The following is a 25,565-nucleotide window of genomic DNA, read 5'->3' on the forward strand; positions in this document are numbered from 1 at the left end:
GGCTCTTCAGAAAAACAAAAACCAAGTGTCCAACACTCCAGGCTCTCTGCCCCCGACCCCCTCCAGTCAGGATTGCCAGTGCTCACCCAGCCCTGCATATGTTTTTAAATCTCCAATTCTTTTTTTTTTTTCCCAGTCGGGTTGAGAACTGAGGATAATAATTGCCAGGAACACCAAAGAAAGAAGAAGTCTAGCTTTTCTCAAACACCATCTTAGTGCTTTCTCACCTTTTCAATGGATGACACACAGAGTGGCGATATTTGTACAGCCTTGGGAGACTCTGGAGGAGGTCCTGTCGGGAACAGGTCTGGCCCACTGAGGACTCGCTGTGACCCATTCCCAGCCCACAGGGTCAGCTGGGAAGTTCTGCTTCCGATCCTAGCAAGTGTGACCTCGTTACATATAATCCTGTTGAAAAGGTTTTGTGGTGGTGAGTTTTTAAATCAGGATATTTCTTATAGTGACAAAGAATGCTTTATATTCATATTGCTCAGGGTATCTCAAAGCTGAGGAAGACGCTAGAAACAAGTATCAGCTTTTCTAGGTAGTTTTTCTAAACGCTTGAACTTACAGTTTCAAGTAAAAATAGGTGTTTTTATGGTAAGCAGAAATGCATTGGCCTAACTAGGTGTATTTTTTTTTTAATGTTTTCACTTACACGTTTTTTTTGTTTAATTGCTAAAGTTAATTATGAAAATAATGGAATGTCTGAATCATACATTCTCGTTTTTATTATTATAAAATAATAGGCCTTTTATAATTTAGCAATTAACTGAAACCTGAGCCTGTATTACCTGTTAACTTCAAAGAAGGAATTAAAGCAGGAAGCAGAGCATTTAATTCAATCCCAAGTAAATTATTAAACATCCTCCATGTACTAATTAGTCTTTCTCTTGCTCTCATTCCTCAAAGCATGTCGGCCGTTAACACCATTATCATAATGCTGTCTAGGATTCTTGTATTTAAGCCAGGAGAGATTTGTTAGATATTCCCATTTCCAAGAACTTGAAGACGAAATCCCAAAGAGCTCATGGAACATTCTGTATTTTATTTTTTAGGTTAGACTTTACTAGTGTAACTCAAAAACTATTATGAAGTTAATGTGGCAAACACCAGATAAAATGTGCGGTTTCAGTGTAAGTTACAGAAACAAGACAGTTTCTAAGTATTAAAATATGGGGTATTTCAGAGATAATTGTGTGAAAGGAACCACTGGCCTATGCCTAGTATGTATTTGGAGACAAAGCAGATCTGCTATTTCCAGTTCAGTAAGTCTGCAAAGAGTGAAGGTTCCAGTCAGATCATTGAAATTGTCTAATAGGGGCCAAACTTGCTTCGTATGGGATTCTGATTATTGTGTTGAGTTGAATTCAGCTGTTGCATGTCAGGTACGAGGAGAGAGGTCCTTTATGTGGTGACAGACCATTGTTACAGCCCACTACCCAGTCCTCCTGAGAGTCACGAACTAGGTGGGTGTGGTGCCCACGGGAAGTCTGAGATGGTCCCACTGCTTCTGCCTTTCTGCATGTTGTCTTACCCCATCTCTTCACCTTGGGTAAAATGGGCCCCCAAGGAGTATACGAGCTGAGGAATGCCCACTGTTATAAAATTGCATTTGGCTTACTTGAACACCTTCAGAATTTTGCCCAAAGGAATCTTTAGACTAGCCCGCCACCTTGATGTTTTAATGACATTCTCTACATTAAAAATTCTCAAGACTTAGGTTAGAATTATCTGGGAATCAGGACGACTGTCTTCTTTTTAAGGTCCTTCAGTGATCCTGGTGTAGGTTACAAACCACTGGTCTATACACACTTGAACTTCGGTTTCTGAAGTAGCCAGTAATAAAAAGGAATAAAATGTAGTATTATAAGATAGTCCCATGTATTATATTTGCAAATGCATTGGGTAGTTTACTGTTTAATTTGTTAACAGTTCTTCCAATACACTTCAGATGTGGCTGTAGATTCATAAGTCAAAATAAAGGCTGGGCCGAAACCGGTTTGGCTCAGTGGATAGAGCGTCAGTCTGCTGACTGAAGGGTCCCAGGTTCAATTCTGGTCGGGGGCATGTACATTGGTTTCGGGCACATCCTCGGTTGGGGGTGTGCAGGAAGCAGCTGATCGATGTTTCTCTCTCATCGATGTTTCTAACTTCTCTAACCCTCTCCCTTCCTCTCTGTAAAATATCAATAAAATATATTTTAAAAAATAAATAAAAAACAAAGGCTGGGAGAACTGTTCTGTAGATCGAGACCTCCAGGATTGAACATATGAACACACGGTGCTCACATTTTTCCTTACCTCTTTATGCCACCAAGGGGTATTTGCTAGAGGATAATAATTCCATAGCATATTTTATGTTTATGTATTTTTATTCTTGACTCTCTGATACATTTTTCAGTTATTACTAGAAAAGCAGAATCTACTCAGCAGAGAAAATTTGGGAAATGTAAAGAACTACAGAAAAAGAAAAAAATAATAATCCACATTCCCACAGTTCAAAATAATTGCTGCAAACATTTTCATTCCTTCGTTGTACTAAATTGTCAGCTTTCAGGAGAGGCCTTCTGACTCAAAAATTCTAGGATCTGATGTGTATGTTTGAAATTTTTCGCAATGAAAAAGTCTATTCTAGAAGCAACTCTGATACACTCTGCAGTTGGTATATTTTAAGCATTACTTTTGCTTTTAGTTTTTCTGTTCCTAAGCCAGTTGATTCCTTCTTAGTGACTTAATATTTCATGATTTTTGACATGTAAATTAAACAGGCATTTCCATATCACACACCATGGCTTCCCTTATATACATGCATGTTTACCCTCTCAAAGTAAATATGCATGTTTATACCTAGTTGGTTTGGCTCAGTGGATAGAATATTGGCACACAGCCTGAAAGGTCCCAGGTTCAATTTCTGTCAAGGGCACAAATCTTGGTTGCAGTCTCGATCCCATCCCTGGTTGGGGCACGTGCAGGAGGCAACCAATCGATGTGTCTCTCTCACATCCATGTGTGTGTGTGTGTGTGTGTGTGTGTGTGTGTGTGTGTGTGTGTCTCCCCCTCCCTTCCACTCTCTACAAATCAATTAAGCCCTAGCTGGTTTGGTTCAGTGGATAGAGCATCAGCCTACAGACTGAAGAGTCCCAGGTTCGATTCATGCTCAGGTTGTGGGCTTGACCTCCGTTAGAGGGTATGCAGGATGCAGCCGATCAATGATTCTCTCTCATTGATGTTTCTATCTCTCTCTCCTCCTTTCCTCTCTGAAATCAATAAAAATATATATTTGAAAAATAAATTAAAAAAAAAAAAATAAAGGGAAAAATATCCTTGAGTGAGGATTAAACCAAAATAAGTTTTCACTAAATAAATCATACCTCATTATGGAAACCATATTGCCCCTGACCTTTTTAAATACATTTTTAAGTAAATTCCTCAGTCTTGGAGTATGAACACAGTCATTGATTGTGCCATATTGGAGTTTCGCTTAAAGGAGCGAGCCCAGGGGCCAGAGCTGGCCATTGGACACTGTGGCCCGTGTGTAGTACCAGATATCCAAGACTCAGTGAAAAATCTCAGTTTGGGACCCTGAGTATCTGTTACATCTGTATGTGATCTTCATTACTCCTAAAACTTTCATTCCCCTGACCTTCACTCTCCCTTCTCCCACCTCCAAACCCCCCTCCCTCAGTAATCCGTGAGTCACGGACTCTTGTCTAATCTCCATGGCATGGTGTTGGAAAATAAGGAGTATAGATGAGATTGCTTTGAAAATTCAAATTACATCATCCCAAAAATGAATAGGGACTTAAGCTATTGGTAATATTATATCTATAGTTTTCTATTTATAAGTTACTTTCCAACACTAAATACAACCTGTACTGCATTGTTTCCTGCGTGCATGCGATGTCACCTACGAATGCTGTTGGATAATATTGGAAGGGGGAAAAGAAGTTTGAGGTTAAGTGATGTGGAGATTTGAGTTCCACCGATATGTAGAAGTTCTAGTTGGACTAACATGTAGATGTGTACATTTAAAAATAAATTATTTGGCTTGAAAACAACTTTTAAAAAGTAGCTTAAACCAGTCACAGGAAGTTTCTAATTTGACAACCAAAACATTTTATTGACATAAAACATTGGAAACTAGGCTGAAAATAAACTTGTCTAGATACACAGTTTTTAAGATTGATATTTTTTTTTGCTTCTTTTATGTGTTTATTAATCTTAAAATTAGTAAACTTTTGTTGTAGATTAGCTAAATCGGTAAAAATAACGTTGGTTAACCATGATAGAAATGCTTATTTTTTATAATATAGAGGATTAAAACTATTTAAGTGTCACAAATTGCAATTATAAACAGACTTATCTGCTTACAAACGGTGTAAACTCTGTTGGCCTTTAATTCTATATACACTATAATGATTCTCTCTTTTTTAAAATACATTTTTATTGATTTCAGAGAGGGAGAGATAGAAACATCAATGATGAGAAAGAATCATTGATTGACTGCCTCCTGCACGCCCCTTACTGAGGATTGAGCCCAAAAGCTGAGCATGTGCCCTTGGCTGGAATCAAACCCTGAACCCTTTAGTCCACAGGCCAGACCAGCTAGACCATGATTGTCTTTTGAATGCTTTCACTCTTGAGTCCAGAGCCTGCTCAAACAAATGTTTTTCTAGAGGCAGTAATTAAGTACAACATCGCTGGAAATGTAAGGCACGGCTTCAGCCTTTTCAGAGCTAGGGAGACACATTGAATCTTTGCTAAGTACATTTTAGTTTGCACATCCTTGAAATAATCCTGCATACGGTGTTACACTGTGAGAAAATTCTAAATAGAGTATATATAAATGTCAGTCTAAATTAACTCTAATAAAATGTGTGCTTGTCTAAGTGACAGGATATCTTATGACATTAAAATTTTAATATTTTAGAGAACTAAATTTTCTGATTAATCTTATAAAGAACTGAATATCATTTTAAGCTCTTTTACTGATTAATCAAATGAGGCTGTGTTTCTCCTTTTAAGTTCATTGGTTATCACCCTCTAGTTTATCCTTGGAATCATGATGCTTTATCACCTTTTCTATACTTAGGATTGTTTATTAATTGACTATACTGATTATATTTATGAATCAAAGCCTAGTTGCAGCAATATTGTCTTTAGTAAGCTTTTTTTGGTGTCACCTTGAATGTATGCTATAAAAATATTAAATATTTCAAAATGGTTTATATAAGCGAGATCTATACAACTGTGAGGTGAAATGTAAACAACTGCACTATTAGGAAGATATTAAAGTAGAGGCTATATTTACAGTGTCGTCTTTCAAATCTAGCTATGCTGTAAACTGATGTTTGCTGTATGCTCCTCCTGATTTGAAATAGATGAAAGAAAATGAACCTATTATCACCATGGTTCACACAATGATTGAGAACTCGGCGCTAAGACCCCAACTGTACCAGCAAGTAAGGTCTTGGACAGTGAATGATACTGCTTTATCATCTGCAAAATCCCTCAGTGACAGTTTTGGTTTATCCTCAGAGTTACTCATAACATTAGTGTTTTTCTTATTCCATTTTTTTTGTTTCTGTCTACTTGGAAAAATGCAATTCATCCATGCTTTTCAAGATGCTGCAGTATTCTTAGCATGGCTTCGCTGAACATTTTGCTGTTGAATATTGAGTGTGCCATTTTCCTGAAGTTTTTGTGCAGAGTATTTGATTGATATGTACTTGGAGGTCTGCAGTACAATTGCAAATTTTTTACTAATATTGCCATTAATATTGATTAACTGTAAAAACATTATAACTGATTTTTAGGAAAAACTTTTAATTTTTTTCTTTTTTCCTTTTAAGGGCCACCCCTCTTCCCCTCAATGTTTTAGGAATAGGTGATATTTGTATGGAAGTCCTTTATATCTAGCTTTCTCTACTGTGGTCCGGTAAAACCTACAGATGGCCATTTCTTAACATACTGGGAGTATCTTCTCCCTGTATTCTTATCATCCTTATGCAGTTATCAAGATAGTCCTGTCTTTCCTCATTCTTTTCCCCTAACTCGGAATATATATATATATATATATATATATATATGTAGTTGGCTGGCTTTCATGTAGGACCTTGGTAATCTGCAGATCTGCAAAAGAAGTCATGTTATACATTCTTATCCACTTTTGTTTATTTATTTTTTATTTCATGGTCTCAATGTTCTTAGCTGTGTGTTCTGCAACATCAGCTTCTTCCACCTCAACACTCAAATTACTGTGGCCTATGACCTGTTAGTTACTTAAATCGTAGAGAAGAAGAAAATTAACTAACATGAAAAATGAATATATGTTTTGACTAAAATGTGTAAAACATCTGCTGCTGTTTTTTAAAGTGCCTTGAGGTCACTCTGGTTTGCCTTAGTCACCTTGCTGTCACAGCATCGTGGCCTTGCAGCTGTGAAATTGAAACAGCTGGGGGGAGGGTGACTCACTTCCAAGCAGATTTCAAAACATTTAAAGTATATTTTGTGATTGAGCATAGTTTTGCATTTGCAATAAAGAGAGAAAGTATTAAATATTTAAAGTTAAACAGCTTTACTTTTCAACAGAAAATGGAGCCTTTCCATTCTGAAAGTCACCAGATTAGTGAACCTACACAACACTCCCTTCCAAAGTAACACCCTGAGAACCTCAGCACATGTTCTGGGATTGATACCTTTCTGTGTCAAAGCTATTTGTTTATTGTTTTGTATGATGCTAAATTGATCTGAGATCAAAGCCATTTTGGTTGTATTAGGTTAATAAAAGTGCTAACCTGGGTGTTCCTGTTTGGTTAGGTTTGGTTTGGTTTTTCTTTTTTATATTGATTACTAATCAGCGTTCATGATGCAGACATCATTGCTGATTGAAATTATTTAGTCATGTGCTCACTTCGGCAGCACATATACTAAAATTGAAATTATTCAGTCACACTAAGAGGGGTTTTTTTTTCATGTGGAGATATTAATTTTTTTCTCTCCAGGTTTCCTTTGTCATGTTATTATCCAAAGTAAACCTTTATCATATTTTACATTGAACACTGTTATGCTTTTTCTGACATTGCATTACAATACTGTATTAATGGCTCCTGAGTTCAGCTGAAAATATAGTGACAATATCATATTGTATGACCTGTTACTCTAAATCACCCTGTTGAAGTTTTCATTCAGGAGGATCTTCATGCTGGCATTTTCTTAGAAGAAGAAATTACCTAGACAGTAATTATCTTAAAATTAATCAAATAAGTAGGACCGAAAACTGAATCAAAAGAAATAAGCATCAAGTTTTAAAAATTCCTCTTATTTGTTCTACCATCTTTCATAATTACATTGTTGTAACCAGGGTTTTTATAATATAATTAATCAGTGAAATTAATCACCTGATAAATAATCGTTTTAAAAGATACAAAAGATACAGACTAATAGCAAATACTTACAGCCCTGTGAGCATTTTTGAATCTGCATAGGGTGTAATGTCTAATATTATTAAATATTTCTTCAAAAATTATTTTTGGGGTTTGTGTGTACATATATATGTCACATATATAACAAGGGATACTGTAGAAAGTTGAATTTTAATGGACAAAACTAATTTTATTTTGCTTAATGCCAAGCCCCCCCCCTTTTTTTTTTAATTTTTTTAAGATTATTAGATACCTTATGAAAAAGTTCTGGCTTCCTAAGTGAGATGCAGTACATATCCTACACATTCAGTCAGGTTGGCACAGAACACTTCTCTAATTGAAGCTGGGGCAGTGCTCAGGCTCACCTAATTCCTACCTGGCCACTTTTACTTGTTTTCCTAATGTTGCTGAAGTACCGCAAGCCCAGGACGTTTGGCGGACTTTTTTTTTTTTTTTTTTTTTTTTTTTCTAAAGATGACTTTGAAAAATGGTAAAAAATATTGCCATGAAACATTAATTTATGCAAATTGTATTTAATCTGAATATTAATGAAATTACATTTTTTTAGTAGTAGGGTTTTCATATTGAGGACTAAGTAAAAAACTAATTCTAGATGGGAATTGTTTTTTGAATAAATTATATCCATCTTTTCTTAAGCACAGCTTCAGTGGTTATCAATAATGACAAATAGGTCTTGGTTAAAAATTAATTATTTAAAGGATAATCTTGTTTTCTTCTACTCTTCTTCTGACAGGTAAAAGCACTGGATAGTGGAAGTTTGCTTATTTTAAAAGTTTTTCTAAATAATGAATGTTTAACAATGATATCTAATAAGGAATATCTTTATTGAATTATTTCATAAAAGGTTTAAATAAGTTTTTCTGTTATACTTTTTAGGTACAACAAAAATTTAATTTGTGTAAATAATATATTCAGATATCTATAAGGATACGTCATTCTAAAATTATAACTATGCAGTACATGTTTTTCTTTTTTATACTATGCTAACTGTTAGGAAAATGAAAATGCAATAATATTCCATAGATAAAAATGTCATACCAACGTCCAAAATACTTATTACAGGTTACTAAGTTTTCATTTAAAATTACTAATCTTTTTGCTGTTGACCCTGGCATATAGGATACAATTCCTATTTCAGTCTTAATGTGATACTGTCTACCAGTTATGTTCAAATTACACACTCTATTGTTTAGTAAAGCTGTTCTGCATTTAACTTTAAATATTAAATAAGCAAGGTATGTTTGGACAGTTAGTAGCTAAAAGCTTTATATCTTTCAATTCTTAATAAATGAAAAAATTATTTTTTCATATTACTTATATTTTTTGTCATCAATCTAAGCATTTTTAAACTTATTTCTCATTGATAGGAGTATACATCCCTTTCTTGGGTTTAGAAGCTTTAATTTGGAATGACAATTGACACTACACTCCTGAGGACATATTCAGTGATCTTTATTTCAAAATAGTGCACAAGTATTGACTTTGGACACTAAATTCATTTTTCATGTGATGTTCATTTCTATGAAATTTTTGTGGTTTACAATCACTGTGCATACCTTAAATAGTCACGGGTTCATTTGCATGAGGTACGTGAAACTCGTGTCTTGAAATGAAACATGGAAATCCAGGATTATTATTGTATGTTTGGAATGCTGGCATTTACCCTGATTCCCACATTTCCAGATCCATTCAAAATTATCTGCTATTTAAATTATGCCTCCTCCTAAAGATGTAACTGTTGAGCAGTTTTTTAAAGAAAGGGCATATATACTTATAATTTATGTATTCGTATATATTTATATGTGTACATATGATATTTAATTTTCTAATCTAGAATGTAGTTGGGAATACATTACTCCCATCCCCACTTTGAGAAAAAATGTGCCATTTAGTAAACATGCAATGAGCCCCAATTAAATTTTTCTACTGTGTGTTTTTACTGCCTAGCAGTCAATATAAACTCTTAAAGCGAGAGAGAGTGAAATACTGCCTGCAGAGACTGTGATGTGATCTGTCTATAACTGATGGGGGTGGCTATTGAAATCTTGGTAAGCACAACCAGAAATGAGCATTTGTTTGACCAAAAGATATTTGGAAGAAGCTGAAGAAACCATGTTTAAATACACTGAATAATTATTATTTACAATATAGTAAAACAAATGTCAGTGAACATATATTTTTTTTATGAAATTTGACTATCATAGTTTATAATATAGGCTTTCAGTTTCATAAGGTTTTGAATGATTTTTTTTTCCTCTTGTCAATTAAACCCATACTTTCCTCCATTATCTTTTAGTTCTTAAGACAGAAGAGCAAGATAAGTCTATATTGTGTATGTGTGTTTATATATTATGTATCTGTATACAATATGTTATAAGCTTTGTTGGTAAAATTGTACTAAGATGTGTTGACATTTGAGTGTACACATACACAGTTGTGTGATTATGTGTATACTGTGAATGACAGTTTTGACGTTGAAATATGCCTGGCTCAAATTATTTGATCCAATATAGTTGCCACAATTGTACTTGTCAACTTTCATTAAAATGTGTGTCTTACAAATGGAAAATGTAAGGTGCTGTATAATTTTGTGTGACCAGCTTATTATTTTGTTTGATAAGCTGAAGTTAACACCATTTTTTATGTATCTTGCATATTGTATCACTGAAATATCTTTCTATTTTTGTAATGATCTCTGTTTGAATTAAACTTCTGAAAGTATAAGAATCATTAAAACCCCATTTTTATTATTGTTATATAAACCTAAAATATTAACTATAGCCTAAATAAGTATATTTTTGAATATTAGTGTTAAAGTTGCTATATGACATTTTTCCTTATAGCTGTCACAAGATGAATGCAGAGGCACCTTATACAAATACAGGCCTGACGAAGTAGATATTGATGTAAGTATTCCTTTGCTGTGTATTGTCAGTGCTGTCATATTCTCTGCCAAAACATTGTAAATAAAGCATGACAAAAAATCCCTCTTCCTTTTCTGCCCTCCAAAATGACATCAAATGAATTAGCATTTTCTTCTTTTGCACTTAGATTGAGTCTATTCTCCTGCAAATCTTCACCCCCGTAGTTAGCAGTCAAGTAAATGTATTAAGAATCACGTAAGAGCAAGTACAAGACTATTTCATTAAAAATTATGTAGGACTGAGGACAAAGTAAAATTGTCTAAATGTTTTGGAGAAAGTATACACTCTACAAATTCTATCACTCCTTCCTGTTTTATTAAATTTCATATTTTTTTAAAATCATATTTCAGATTGATAGCTTGCCATGCATTCTTACTTATTTATGTCCCATTATTCCCTCATTTCCCCTGGCTTTATTCATTGCGTTGTTCCTTTTTCTCATTTCAGTTTACAGTAGTTCCCCCTTACCTGGTTTTGCTTTGTGCAGTTTCACTGACCTGCAGTCAGCCCAGATCCAAAATAGTAAATGAAATATTCCAGAAATAAACAACTCACAAATTTTAAAGTTCATTTCATTCTGAGTATCATGAGGGTGATTGATTCATCCCTCTGTCCATCATCTCCTCCCTGCTGCATACACTCCCCACCTACTCATTCATCACATACCCATCTCCATTATCAGATCGAATGTCAGGGTATTGCAATGCTTGTGTTCAAGTAACCCTTATTTTATTGAATGACCACCTCAAAGCTTGAGAGTAGAGATGGTGGCAATTCAGATATATCAAAGTGAAGCTGTAAAAAAGTGTATGTGTGTACAGGAAAAAACAGGCAGCAACCAATTGATGTGTCTCTCTCGCACACTGATGTTTCTCCCTTCCCTTCCACTCTCTCTAAAAATCAATGGAAGATATCCTTGGATGAGGATTAACAAAAAAATAAAAAATAAAGATTGACACAATTAGGTATTCCATAGCTTTTTTGAGTGTGTTTTCTTGTTAGAATCACCTCCAGTTACAGGAGTGATAGCTAACCTACCTCCAGTTACAGGATGGGGAAATTGCTAACAAAAGGTATCTTCTCTTACAACGTAGGCCAAGTTAAGCCGTCTCTGTGAACAAGATAAAGTGGTACATGCTCTGGAAGAGAAACTCCAGCAACTCCACAAGGAGAAAGTAGGACAATTATGTTTATTATCTGCAATTGGTGTTACTTTATATGGTTATTATTGGGACACTGTAATAACTGAAGTAAAAAGGAATTAATTCCATGGTGCAGAACATTAAATGTAATTATTTTTATTACAATAGTACACGCTTGAGCAAGCTTTGCTCTCCGCCAGCCAAGAGATAGAAATGAATGCCGATAACCCAGCAGCCATCCAGTCGGTGGTGCTGCAGAGGGATGATTTACAAAACGGGCTGCTCAGCACATGTCGAGAGCTTTCGCGAGCCACTGCCGTAAGTAGCAGATTCCGTTCTCCTCTTAAGACTCCCTGCTCCAGCTGGTTTGGCTCAGTGGATAGAACGTCGACCTGTGGACCAGATGGTCCCAGGTTCAATTCTGGTCAAGGGCATATGCCGGGGATTGCAGGCATGATCCCCAGTGGGGGACGTGCAGGAGGCAGCCAGTCAGTGATTCTCATCATTGATGTTTCTATCCCTTCCTCTCTGAAATCAATAAAAATAAAAATACATTTAAAAGATTCCCTGAAATATTAGGCAGTTTTTCCTTTATCTATTTCTTTTTTTTTCTTTTTTTAATATATTCTTATTGATTTTTTTTACAGAGAGGAAGGGAGAGAGAGAGAGAGCTAGAAATGTCGATGAGAGAGGAACACCGACCAGCTGCCTCTTGCACACCCCCCACCGGGGATGTGCCCACAACCAACATACATGCCCCTGACCGGAATCGAACCTGGGACCCTTCAGTCCGCAGACCGACGCTCAACCACTGAGCCAAACTGGTTTCGACTCCTTTATCTATTTCTGTTTGATTGGACTATCTTTAGAATTTCTTTATTAGAACTAGAAATTAATTTGTTAATGATATAAAAAATGAAGGTTGGTCTTCATTTCTCTAATTAGTAGAAGGCATCTTATTTATTGTGAAATAGTTGTTTTTATAGGAGATAAATACTTCTGTTTGTATATTACACAAATGAAAAATGTTTAAATATGTTTAGATTTATTATAGTAAGGAAATTTTATTTTTTTTTTAACTTTAAGGGGGTTGGGATAATTTTGAGAAGGTGGTAATTAGGTTCCCTCAACCAACCATTTCAGTAAAAGGCACCTGTGCAATGCTTCTAAGAGCCTGTCAACATTACTGTTTCATGGCTGCAGTGCAATCTCAGTTTAGATGATAGGTTTCAGTAAGAAATATAATTAGCCGAACCTTTTAACCCACAGTCTTGTCGCTCTATAAAGAGTCTCTTGGGATTACTAAATCTAAAAGTCTTATGTGCAGTTTATAAATTAAAGTGTTTTATGAGTCTGCACAGGCTGCTTTAGATCCTGTGTGCAGTCATCCCTAGGTGTGGGGAGAGCACCTGCCCATGCAGCCCTTTGAAAGAGAAATCCTCGCAAAAGCCACCTGTTAAAGCTGCTAACACATCCTTGTCTGTAGCTCCCAGGGACTCCTTAGGGAGCAGCTACCTTTTAAGAAGGTCCACAGCTTAACTAAGAAAGGTCTTTTCACGCTGGCAGGATTCCAGAATCTCAGCATGGCTTCGATTCTGAACACTAAAATAGTGTTCCAAACATGAGCTATTTCTGCCCTAGCCCTGTGGTCGGCAAACTGCGGCTCTCAAGCCGCATGTGGCTCTTTGGCCCCTTGAGTGTGGCTCTTCCACAAAATATCATGGCCTGGGTGAGTCTACGTTGAAGAAGTGGCGTTAGAAGAAGTTTAAGTTTTAAAAATTTGGCTCTCTGGGTGGGGGCATACGTGGGGAGAGGTTTGGGGTGAGATTGGGGGGATGAGGACAATTATGTGATACCATAATCAATTTTTTTAAAAAGGAAAAGAAAAAAACAACTTTGGCTCTCAAAAGAAATTTCAATTGTTGTACTGTTGATATTTGGCTGTTGACTAATGAGTTTGCTGACCACTGCCCTATGCAGTTTGGCTCAGTTGGCCCACGACTGAAGGGTCCCAGGTTGGATCCTGTTTAAGGACACGTACCTTGGTTGCAGGCTCATGTGGAAGGTAACCAATCAATGAGTCGCTCTTCACATCAGTATTTCTCTCTGTCTCTCCTCCCTTCCACTCTCTCTAAAAATCAATGGAAAAAATACCTTCGGGTGAGGATTTAAAAACAAAACAAAAAGCCAAAAACCGGTTTGGCTCAGTGGATAGAGCGTCGGTCTGCGGACTGAAAGGTCCCAGGTTCAATTCCAGTCAAGGGCACATACGTTGGTTGTGGGCACATCCCCAATGGGGAGTGTGCAGGAGGCAACTGATCCATGTGTCTCTCTTCTAGTGTAGTCATAAAGAAAATGAGTACACCTGAAATGTCCACAAGATGGTAACCAGTTAATGATGGGCTGGATTTGGATAGGAAGAAAGGGGAAGTGAAAGATGGTCCATACAGGACAAAATGCCTCAAATCACAGCGCAGAAATGAGTATGTGGGAGACATGTCTAGAGAAACTAGAAGTGGAACCGGCTGACTAGAATTCAGGGATCGGAATGTGAGATTAGAAAGGGAAATGGGGCCAAGATGTCAGTGCCAAACTCATGGAAGCTTCAGTATTCCTGTGATGACCTGAGGCAAAGCAAAATTTTGTTGGAAGCTATTTCATGATTGATATCTGTTTTAGGGAATTCTGGTGATGGGCACTTAAATCTCATTAGGAGGCTTAGAATTTGCTCCATCCCAAGGTTAACTCCAGCACTGATAGAAGTTTATTTAAAATGTTTTAATAGAAATTAATCATGTTTTAGTATCCCGCTTTTTGATTTTTTGTTTGTTTGTTTGTTTTTTAAATATATTTTATTGATTTTGTACAGAGAGGAAGGGAGAGAGATAGAGAGTTAGAAACATCGATGAGAGTCATCGATCAGCTGTCTCTTGCACACCCCCTACTGGGGATCCGCCCGCAACCAAGGTACATGCCCCTGACTGGAATCAAACCCGGAACCCTTCAGTCCCCCAGCCGACGCTCTATCCATTGAGCCAAACCGGTCCTGGCCCGCTTTCTGGTTTTATCCCATATAATCACTTTTCTGTGTTGTTTCTTTCCCCTTGCCTTCGGCATTATTCAATTGATCATTATAAACCCTCAGTGTGTTCTTCTAAAACATGACTTCTGCATAGAATACAAACTGTTAATTTGTGCCTTTATGTAAAGTTAATGCGTATTAGCAGCTGAAGGCTACAAATGATGCATAGCATCACACTGGGCATAGGGTGGTCACTCAGTGGATGTTGATTAGATTTAAATTACATTTAACATTTATGCCAGCAGAATCTCAAAGGGCATTCTCTGATTCCCTCACAATTGATTCAAGGCATTGGTTCAAATCTAACTTCTGAGGTATAAAAGATAGAACATCAGAGGCATAACATTAAGGCATCCAATGATCAAGCCCGGGTTTCAGAGAACATCTCCTCTCTGGTTGGCTACGTAGGTACATAAAACCAGGATTAGCACAAGGTAAACATGTGAAGCAGCATTCCCTTTATGTTTTCTTTAATTCTTAAAGCTGTACCTCCTCTTCATAAGCCCCACCCAGCACAGCCACATGTTTTTAGGCACGTGGTGTTCTCACCTCTACTTTATCTAAACTCTATTAGTGAGCAAGATTATTAAAGCAGTCTGATATACCTCGGTATTTTTCAGTGTATAAACTGTCTTGGTTTGGATTCTCCTCTGAAAGCAGACCCTGAGATGAGGAACTGGGTTCAGAAAGTTTGGGGGGAGGTGGTTGCAGGAACAGAGGCACTGAGTGTGGAGAGGGAGAGGGGAAAGCACTGCTGAGTCGGTTACCGCTGTGAGCAGCGGGACTTCTGTCCCACTGAGGATTCTGAGAAAATGCGCAGAATGCTCTCAAAGGGTTTCCCAGTGAGAGGCTTGCCAAGGTGACGAAACTATTAGGGAACAAGGTCAGACCAGAGTCAGCATCTCTAAGTCAAACACTTCATTCTGGGGCTTCTGTACTTCCTGCTCCACCTCACAAGACAGTCACATGTACTTTATGGAACTTGTATTGTACTGTGTGTAATGCTTCAAACAATTTTTAAAAAAAAAGAATTCTGCAAACCATGCTGGTGGCAAGAGTGGGTAGGGAGAGGTCAATGGGGGAAAGGGAAACATATACAACACTTTCAACAATAAAGACTTTAAATAAAAAAAGGAAAAAAAAGAAATCAAATTTATATTTTCTTATGAAAAAATCTAAAATTGGGATTTCAGACATCAGAAGCAAGTTATAAAGGCCCCCAGTCATCCTATTGGAGGGCTTACGTATTGATCCACTGTAAGACTATCAGTATATGAAACAGTAATAATAATCGTGAATATTTCTCCAGCACTTATGAGCTGCCGAGTTCGTTATGAACTTGACGTGGGTACTATTATTCCTATGTTGAAAGTGGAAAACTGAGATACGGAGATTGCAATTATAAGTAGCATGTGTAGACTTCCATTAAAACCTATTTGTGTTCTAAACTGGCTGGGAGACAGGAGGGCCGTGAGTAAATGGAGAATTTAGAATACAGTGGACAAAGCAGGTCTAAGATTGTAAGCTTAAAGGGGCATGGAAGCAGGGAGGGACTTACACAGAGGTGAAGTGTCACAGACTGCTTTGAAGGATTGTAAGACGGGTCTTAAATACCCTGGTTACTTCCTGATTACTCAGCCACATCCCCGAGAAAGAGACAGCCCGGTGTGACAGCCCCCTGGTGCGCTGCAGTGGAAAGTACCCAGCAATACTTAAGGGGTATTTTTACCAAAAAATCAAGTCTGAATCTCAACAGTCTCCATATCTCACTACGAATTTATAGGAAACAGAAGAGCACACTAAGCAGTATCACAGGGATTCAGTTAGCAAAGCCTAGAGTAGGAGAACCTTTACAGAAAAAAAAAAAACCTTTTTCTTCAACAAATATGTAGCAAGGGAGTGGGGGGAAGAGGGTGTTACAATTTTTTTAAGTGTTTTTTTTTTAAATATATTTTTTATTGATTTCAGAGAGATAGAAGCATCTGTTATGAGAGGGAATCATTGATCAGCTGCCTCCTGCGCGCCTGCCCCTTATTGGCGATTGGGCCCGCAACCACGTTCAATTCCTGCTCAAGGGCATGTGCCCAGGTTGCAGGCCCCATCCCAGTCCAGACTGTGTCTCTTTCACATCAGTTACTCTCTTTCTCCAGCCTCCCTCTCTTCCACTCTCTAAAAGTCAATGGAAAAATTATCCTCAGATCAGGATTAACCAAAAAAACTTACTTGTTGGCTAGGTTGGGATTTTCTATTCTTTTGCCATTCCTGAAACGACCCCACACATGCACACATATTTAACTGTGTCAACATAGTCTCCAAAAATTACACTAGTAAATGCACAGATATGCCTGCTATCCAAATCAAGGCACTGAATTTTATTGCCTTCTCCCAAAAACATCACTTAAACTGTTAACTATATATTAGCTTTGCCTGTTTTTGTATCTTAATAAAATATGATCATATCACATATACTCTTTAACTTTGTGACGTTCATCCATGTGGTTGTAGATTGCAAGAGTTCATCCATTCTCTTAACTGTATGATATGAAACTGTACACATTTTTATTTCAAGCACTGTTTTAAGGTAATTGCCTACTTGAAAGTCATTAAAACCCTTTTAATTGCCTTGATGCACTTATATATTATCTTCTTGAGAGAAAAAAATAGTAAAGACATATTTAAAGATTTTAACATTGTGCTTGCATAATCCGTTAAATTCTTTAATGACACACCCAGCCAGGTGTTGGAAGGAAACCTTATGCCAGTGCCACCCTTTTCTTGGGATCACCTGCTGACTGGTGTTTTATGTTTGAGGAGCTGAGAGATAATGGCAGAAATGGGAGGCCCAACAGGATTATGGGACTCGGGCCAAACGATACAGTGCAAGGCGGGAATTTCCAGGTTATGAAAACTGAAAGTATATTATGTTTCCTTGCTCTTAACCCACCGTAGTTTCCGGCGTATAAGACGACTTTTGAAACAAAAAAAAGTCAACCGAAAATCGGGGGTCGTCTTATACACCGAGTATATCCCGAAAAACCTCTCGATATGCTGCTAAACGGATTTTGTGAAGAGACCTTCCATTTATCGTATCAATGTATGGTATATTACGGTATGTTCGGAAAATGTCATTCGTTAAAAATTTACCGTATTTTTCGGACCATAAGACGCACTTTTTTCCCCCCAGAAGTGGGGGGGGAAAGTCCCTGCGTCTTATGGTCCAAATATAGCCTACACATATACTTTAAAAAAAAAAGTTTTTTTACTTGCCCGGCTCTGTGTGGTCTCTGTGTGCTTGCCCGGCTCTAAAATGGTTCTAAATGCTGCTGTTTACTTTACAGGGTTGATTACATGTGTTTATGACTGTGATGTTGGGTTTTAATGCACATAAAATATTTTAGGACACTATTTGTTTCAGAATCTTTTTTTCTTCATTTCCCTTCTCTAAAAACTGGTGCGTCTTATGGTCCAGTGCGTCTTATGATCCGAAAAATACGGTAATTAGAAAAAGAACTGGTGTTGCCTCGGAAGTGGGGGGTAGTCTTATACAGCGAATATAGGCCTAAACCTATGTTTTAACTGTAAAATTAGGGGGTCGTCTTATACGCCGGAAAATACGGTATTGGAAAAGTAATCTCTAGCTCTCAGTCTCTCCTCTTGTTTCTATAAGAAAGATGAGGATTCCCACCATTCTAAAATGTTCTTATAGCCAAAACCGGTTTGGCTCAGTGGATAGAGTATCGGCCTGCAGACTGAAAAATCCATTCCGGTCAAGGGAATGTATCTTGTTTGCGGGCACATCTCCAGTAGGGGTTGTGCAAGAGGCAGCTGATCCATGGTTCTCTCTCATAGATGTTTCTAACTATCCCTCTCTCTTCCTCTCTGTAAAAAAATAAAATGTTCTTATATTTAGATGCTTCTACAGCGCCTTTGGGGGCCCTCTTTCTCCTCCTGGGCCCACCTCCTCCTCTCCTCCTCCTCCCTCTGTGCCCCTTCCCCCAAACTCTGGCTTTTCTGTGGGGTGTTAGGTGTTAGTTTGGCAGTACCATCTTCTCTTAATCACTGGGCTGCCATCAGATCCGTTACCCTCATTTTACCCTCCCTGAAGCCTTTAAAAGCCCTCTACCTAAATTTGCCTCTTTTTTTTTTTTTTTTTTTTTTTTTTTTTTTTTGAACATGGCTAGAAGCTATTTTTATTAAAGGGGATAATATCCTTGTTTATTCCGATAAAAAGAGTGTTGCTGAAGCCAAGTAAGGAGGCTAGTGTTTATACCATCAAGATCATATGAAAATCTTCAGTCCTTTATTACTTTGCTTTTTAAAAATTTAATTCGTTGTGAAATCTGCTTAATAGGCTCCTCAGGCTACCTATTTAAAACCTGTTAAGGAGTCAGACCAGCATGGCTCAGTGGTTGAGCATTGACTTGTGAACCAGGAGGTCTCGGTTCAGTTCCTGGTCAGGGCACATGCCCAGATTTCAGGCTCAATCCCCACTAAGGAGCATGCAGGTTTCATCATTGATGTTAAAATCTCTCTCCCTTTCCTTTCCTCTCTGAAACACACGCACACGCACACACACACCCGTAAACCTGTTAAGGAGAATCTTAAACTCAAAAAGCAATGATTCCAAATGACCAGATTCTAAAACTTAATTTTTTTAAAGTATGTACCTTGAAAAGAGGTCCTCTAGGAACTTGAGATATTGCTGTTTGTTTGTTTGTTTGTTTGTTTGTTTGTTTGTTTAATAAGATTATTTTAAGTACCCTCTTAAAATATTTTAAATACTTTCTTCTACAATCAGTACCCTCTTTCCTGTCCCCAGACTATTGCTATTGTTAAACTGACCTTTCCTAGGGAAGTTTCATCAAAGCAGCTCAGGGCAAGAAAGTCCTGGTCATGAGAGGTTCTTAGACAAGAGTCATTAATTCATTTTACAACAGCATTCAGTAAGCATTTGTTGGTTATGTTACATGTGCCAGCACCACACAGATAACTGGTGATCAAATAGTAATCGAATACTGTCCCTGCACCCTACCAGTGTGGATCAGTTAATTGAGTGTCGTTCCATGAAACCAGTATGGGGCAAGCAGGATACAGCCCATTGGTGTTTCTTGTTGATATTTCTATTGCTCTATCCCTCTCCTTTCCTTTTTCTGAAATTAATAAAATATAGTCCCTGCCCTATTTTAGTTTATCAAGTTGTTGACCTCATACCACCACTCTCTGAATGTCTGAAGGGTAACTGCAACCCATAGAAGCAGAATATAATCATGATGTAATTTGAGCGCTTGTAGAATCGTTCTATATTCAATAGAGTTAGACCAAGTATGAAAACTTTCTCTATGATTTTAGAGTTTGGGGGTGATGGTTTTTCCAAAGGAGTAAAGTAGAGGTGAGTAATGTCTGTATTGAGTCTATGACTTGTGTAGTTAGCTGAATTAAGTTTATAGGTTACTGTAAATTTATTCTTAAGTAATTAAATTCATATCAGTCTTCTGTGTTATTGAAAACCTAACATGGTAAAATACAGCGTATTTAGTGTTTTTATTCATGGGAGAATTTTAATCAAGGCATACAAGGAACTGTTTTAAACAATAAAGGGGGGGTGGGGATTGGTAAGGTATGTACACATAGAATACCTTAATTAAAAAAATGAGGGGGAAAAAACAATAAAGGAAAATTAGTTACAAAGGTGTTTTGTTTTCTGCCCAATATAAACTACATGATAATTGCAGTGATAACATTAGAATAATGAAAGCCCTTTTGCTTTCAGGAACTGGAGCGAGCATGGAGAGAATATGATAAGTTAGAATACGATGTAACTATTACCAGGAACCAGATGCAAGAGCAGCTAGATCGCCTTGGTGAAGTTCAGGTATAAAAGTGTCATTTTTTTACGTTGTTTTATCTTCATAGATTCATGTATGCCCATTACTGTTTTTACAGTATTGGCCACCTAAGATGTGAGTTTGAGTATTTTCAATGATAGGGATCTTACTATCTCACAAGATTTCCCATCTCTCTCTGTTTAAAGTTATGTATTCCATCAGGTGCATAGTATAGTGTTCTCTGTTCCTAGCTAACTTCATGGCACTGAGGTAGGTGTTGAATTACAAAAATTTATCAAATAATGGATATTTTAGCTTTTTTAAAAAAAAAATAAAGTTTATTCTGACTTATTCTAATTCGTTCTATATCAAATGCCTCTTTTAACAAACTATATTTAGCCTGTTATCTTCGCAACGCCCACCAGCCAATTGGGAGTGAGTATGCAAATTAACCCAACAAATATGGAAGGATAGTTTGCATTCACAGGTGCTGAGTGGCCAAGACGGGATGGGATGCTTGTGTCGTTGCCATGGTGACAACACAGGCATTCCGCACCACCCCAGCCATTCCGGGCCTCTGGGCAGTGTGGGAAGGTGGAAAGGTTGCTCTGGGGCTGAGCAAAGAGGCGACTCCAGCCAGAGCGAAGGCAGTGCTGGCAGCCAGGGGAAGGAAGGCCCATTCTTGCACGAATCTTTGTGCACCGGGCCTCTCGTAGTAATAATAAAGAGCTAGAAGGCACACTCTGTGATTAGTAGCATGGCACATGTGACCTTAGACCAGTTGCATTACAGTTCTGCACCTCGGTTTCCACACTATAAAATAAAAATAATACTAGTACCTACTTCTATTGGCTTATAACGATTAAATGCGTTGATGTTTTTGGAGTACTTAGAACAGCATCAGACACATAAAGCATATTGTAAAAGTGTTTATTAAATAACTAAGCACTGAAGGCAACATTGACAAACTCAAAAGGTAACATACTGGAAAGAACTGTCTTAACTCCTAGACTTCAATAAGAGTTACTGTCTAGATCTGCAAAGATTTTTTTTTTTTTTTTTGAGAAACAGTACATTAGCAAAATTAGTAAAACATGAGTAGTTTTAATTCATAAAAAAGTAAAATTCAGACCGCTAACAAGTGTGTATATATTATTCAAAGTCAGTGGTAACCAGAAAATGCAAAATAGATTTTAAAATGAGATTTTCACTGTATACCTTTCAGATAGGAAAAAAATACAGATATATATAATTTTTTAATTGTTGCATAAGTAATATAGATTCTATATAGAGCATCTATAGTATCAAATATTTGTAGCTGCTGTTCCCTCCCTGTGCTCATAGCAGTATTCACATCTCTGGGCTGCCATCGCCTTGGGCCCCGTGTCAGGACTTCCTTTGCTTTGGTGCTTTCAGCCTGCGGCTTGGAGAGCTGGATCACAAAGGTCATGCAGTACATCTGGAGGCAGCGTTAGCACACAGTCCTTATGTTTCTAGACTTGGGACACTTATTTCTATTCAGTGTCTATTTTTTTCAGTAATGTTCCATTCCTACGATATTTATTGTTATCTTAAGTATCTAGCAGTAAGATTCATAGAGTTCAATTACAGTTCTTAGCCTGAGGACATGAAATGGGGTATTAGAAGTAAGACAGTGGATGTAACTTAGAATGAAAATGGCAGTGATAAGTTTAGATCCCAAAATTGAGAATTCGTTCTGCAAACACATTTAACTCCATCAGTCAAAAACTCCTTTTGATTGTTTGGCATGTCTGCATGTTTTAGGACTTCAGAAATTAATATACTTTCCATTGCTTCTCCCCAAAAAAAGTGTTGTTGTTTTTTTAAATTTGGGTTTTGAGACTTTCTATTTTGTTCTATTTTTCGGTTTTCCATTTTTAGTCCCTTCTAACCAGTATTCTTTTCTGGAGTCATAAATAACACAAGACAAAGCTTACTGAGGAGATGTGAAATAATACGCTTATAGCTGAAAAATTATATTTTTTCTGCTTTATCTTTTTTTTAAAAATCAATCTTTATTGTTCATATTGTTACAAAGGTTCCTCATTTCTTCCCCCCTCCACCAGGTTCCCACCCCACCCTCCGCCCCCTCCCCATCCCCCATTGTCTTCATCCATAGGTGCACAGTTTATGTTCAGTCTCTTCCTCCCTCCCTTTCCCCGATAGTAAATCCCTTTTCAGATAGTAAATCTGTTATTTAGCATTTTCTCATATCAATAATACCACCACATGCCCAATGATACATTTCACACAAAAGACATTTCCAAATAGGTCAACCAGCCTCATCCAGGCCCCACCCAAGGCACTCACAGATCATCACCCCAGCGCTATACTAACTCAACACATCCAGATCTAAGCCTTCATCACTTGATTCAGCAGACCCTCAAGTTCCCACAAAAGTTTCCAGCCATGTCTGAGAGGCAGCCGTGGGGAAGGGGCAGGCGAAGAGCGAGCTGTTCCGGTCCTGGCAGTTCCGGGCCTGGCCTCTGTTGCTCTAGTTCGTTCCACAACCAGCTGCTCCGGGTCTGGTCACCGCCGCTCCCAACCTAGTTGCTCTGGACCTGGCTGCCGCTGCTCCGGGCCTGGCCGCACCCGACCCGGCTGCTTTGGGCCCGGCTGCCCCGGGCCCGGCCGCTCCAAGTCTGGCCGCTCCCAGCCTGGATGCTCCGGGCTTGGCTACTGCTGTTCTGGACCTGGCTGCTCCCAACCTGGCTGCTCTGGGCCCAGCTTCTTCGGGCCCGGCCACTCCGGGTCTGGGTGTTCTTGGACTGGCCACCCTGGGCTTGGCTGTCTCCGCCTCAGGCCTGGCTGCTACTGCCCCAGGTCTGGCTGCTCCAGTGCTGGCTGTTGTTGCTCTGGTTCTGGCTGCTGCTGCTCTGGGGCCTGGCCGTTGCTGCTCCGGGCCCGGTTGCCATTGCCTTGTGCCTGGGCACTCTAGGCCTGGCCGCCGCTGTTCCAACATTCTGTCCATTTTTTTTTTCTTTTTTTTTTAAACGCATTTATGTTGCAATGTTGGCTGGTGAGTTGAGTTCTGACTTAGTCTTTGAATTTTCAAGATCTTCTTTGTATTCTTTCTTAAGTAATTTTACTATCTTTTGCTCTCACTTGATGTCTTCACATTGAGAACTTTGGTTTCTTCCTCCTTGTCCTGGGAGCTCAGCAGGTTGCCCTGTGGCACCCCTTTGTTCTCCGCGGGCTCCCGCGCTGTTCCAGCCTGTTGCCGGGGTCGGAGCCGCCTAGGAAGCAGCCCCCGGCCTTGGCTCCGTTGCCCGCGCTCAGAGGTCGATGGCTCAGGGGCACCCCCCCCCTGGGGGCCCCGGCGCCCTGCTCCCTGCCGGCGCCCGGCTCCCTGCCGGCGCCCGGCTGGCTGGTGTCCGGCAGGGGCTCCTGCTCCCTGTCGCATTCCTCCAGTCTGGAGCTTTTTTTTTTCTCCTTCCCGCTAGGGGAGTCCAGGATCAGAGTCAACAGACTGTCCTCTGCGTGCAGTGCGCGCGACTCTGGGGGCTCCGCTTGTCGCCACTCCCCTGGGATTCCGCCTCACAGCCCTGTCTCCCCCTGCCCGAGCCTGGGTCCCCAGGGTCTGGTCCAGGACTGGGGTTCAGAGCAGTCCGGACTGAGGCACAGTGCCGCTGGAGGCTTTGTTTCTTCACTAGGGTAATCCAGCATCAGAATCAACATTCAGTCCTCTGCGCACAATGTGCGCACGACTCCGGGGTCCCTGCTTTTCGCTGCTCGCTTGGGATTCCGCCTCACAGCCCTGTCTCCCCCTGCCGGAGCCTGGGTCCCCAGGGTCTGGCTCATAACTGGGGGTCAGCACTGCCGATTCGGGGGTTTAGCCCAGGCTGGGGGTTTTATTTCCTTCCTGCTAGGGAACGCCAGGCAGCACCCAGCCCTCTCCTCCTCTCGGCTGCGACCTCTCCGCGTGCGGACGTGCGTGCGGGCGCGCAGCATGTCTCCGTACCTTAGGCTTTTTCAGCTCCTCTGATTTTCCTTCTGGTTTTCTCTTTCCTTCTTGTTGTAGAATTTTCAGTCAGTCGACTACCTGTAGCTCTGGGCGATGTCCACTCTACATTTTAGTTGTATTCCATTGAAATTGTTGTGTGCTGCTGCGGTTAGGTGTCTACCCGAGCAGCCATCTTGGATCCTCCCTCTTAAAAATATATCTATTTTTTCTGCTTTATCTTTTATCAGTGCCACTAAAAATCTTCTTTTAAAACATATAAATAGCAGAATATATAACTTTAATGATTTTTTTTTTTTTTTCTGTATGCGGTCTGTTTTCGCTGATAGACCGAATCAGCAGGAATTCAGCGTGCACAGATTCAGAAAGAACTTTGGAGAATTCAGGATGTCATGGAAGGCCTGAGTAAGCACAAACAGCAAAGAGGCACTGCGGAAACAGGTACGTTTGCGTTTTGCATTGTGTTGTGCAGTAATTGGCCATAGTATTGTATCTAAATGGGATGACACAGAAAATTGGGTTACTTTTGTTATTTTAATAGGTTTTTCAACACTCTTCTTGGTAACGTTGAGTCAGTACACAAGTGCATAAAGTAAAAAAGCAAAAGTTCTGCCCACCTCACCCACTCAAAAATAAATCATCGTGTTATGTGCACTGTAATTATAGGCACGCAAACAGTGTTTTGGTTGTGTGAGGTTTTTCCCCCCCACAACAGAAGATGGGATCATATTATCCCTGTTATCAACCATTTGCTCTTTGGTTCTTAACTGCAATATAATAATTGCTGTGTACAAATTCATTGTGTGCCCCTAGCTGGTGTGGCTCAGTTGATTGAGCTTAGTCCCCCGCACCAAAAGATTGCTTGTTCGATTCCTGGTCAGGGCACATGCCTGGGGTGCAGGCTCTGTCCCCAGTAGGGGTCATGCAAGAGGCAGCCAATCAATATTTCTCTCTCTCTCCTTTCCTTTTTCTCAAAAAAAAAGAAAAGAAAGAAAAACATAGCTTAAAGAAAAAAGCACCCTGGTACCTCAGTGTTTGAACTGTCAGCCAACACACCGAAGGGTTGCAGGTTCAATTTCCAGTCAAGGGTATGGCATGTTCACTCTCCGCCACTATCTCACATCGATGTCTCTCCCGCCCCCTTCTCCCTCTACTCCTCTTTC

The 25,565-nt window shown here is 39.1% G+C and overlaps 1 protein-coding gene across 23 annotated transcripts in view; it reads left to right on the forward strand.

Annotated features, from left to right (window-relative positions):
• PLEKHA5 (pleckstrin homology domain containing A5) overlaps positions 1-25,565 on the forward strand; it is a 203,807-nt gene that overhangs the window by 161,521 nt on the left and 16,721 nt on the right. For 9 of the 23 annotated variants that reach the window (XM_036459057.2, XM_036459062.2, XM_036459065.2 and 6 more), the window contains 5 exons: positions 10,291-10,353; positions 11,466-11,546; positions 11,682-11,831; positions 20,366-20,467; positions 24,732-24,843. In XM_036459057.2, the coding sequence (XP_036314950.1) occupies positions 10,291-10,353; positions 11,466-11,546; positions 11,682-11,831; positions 20,366-20,467; positions 24,732-24,843 (508 nt within the window). Of the gene's footprint in view, positions 1-5,334; positions 5,465-9,743; positions 9,780-10,290; positions 10,354-11,465; positions 11,547-11,681; positions 11,832-20,365; positions 20,468-24,731; positions 24,844-25,565 lie in introns of those variants that run through there. The other 14 variants (XM_036459072.2, XM_036459053.2, XM_036459058.2 and 11 more) reach the window with 4 other exon arrangements.

Source organism: Pipistrellus kuhlii, unplaced genomic scaffold (assembly GCF_014108245.1).
Source record: "Pipistrellus kuhlii isolate mPipKuh1 unplaced genomic scaffold, mPipKuh1.p scaffold_m20_p_3, whole genome shotgun sequence".
In the NCBI taxonomy this organism is placed as follows: Eukaryota; Metazoa; Chordata; class Mammalia; order Chiroptera; family Vespertilionidae; genus Pipistrellus; species Pipistrellus kuhlii.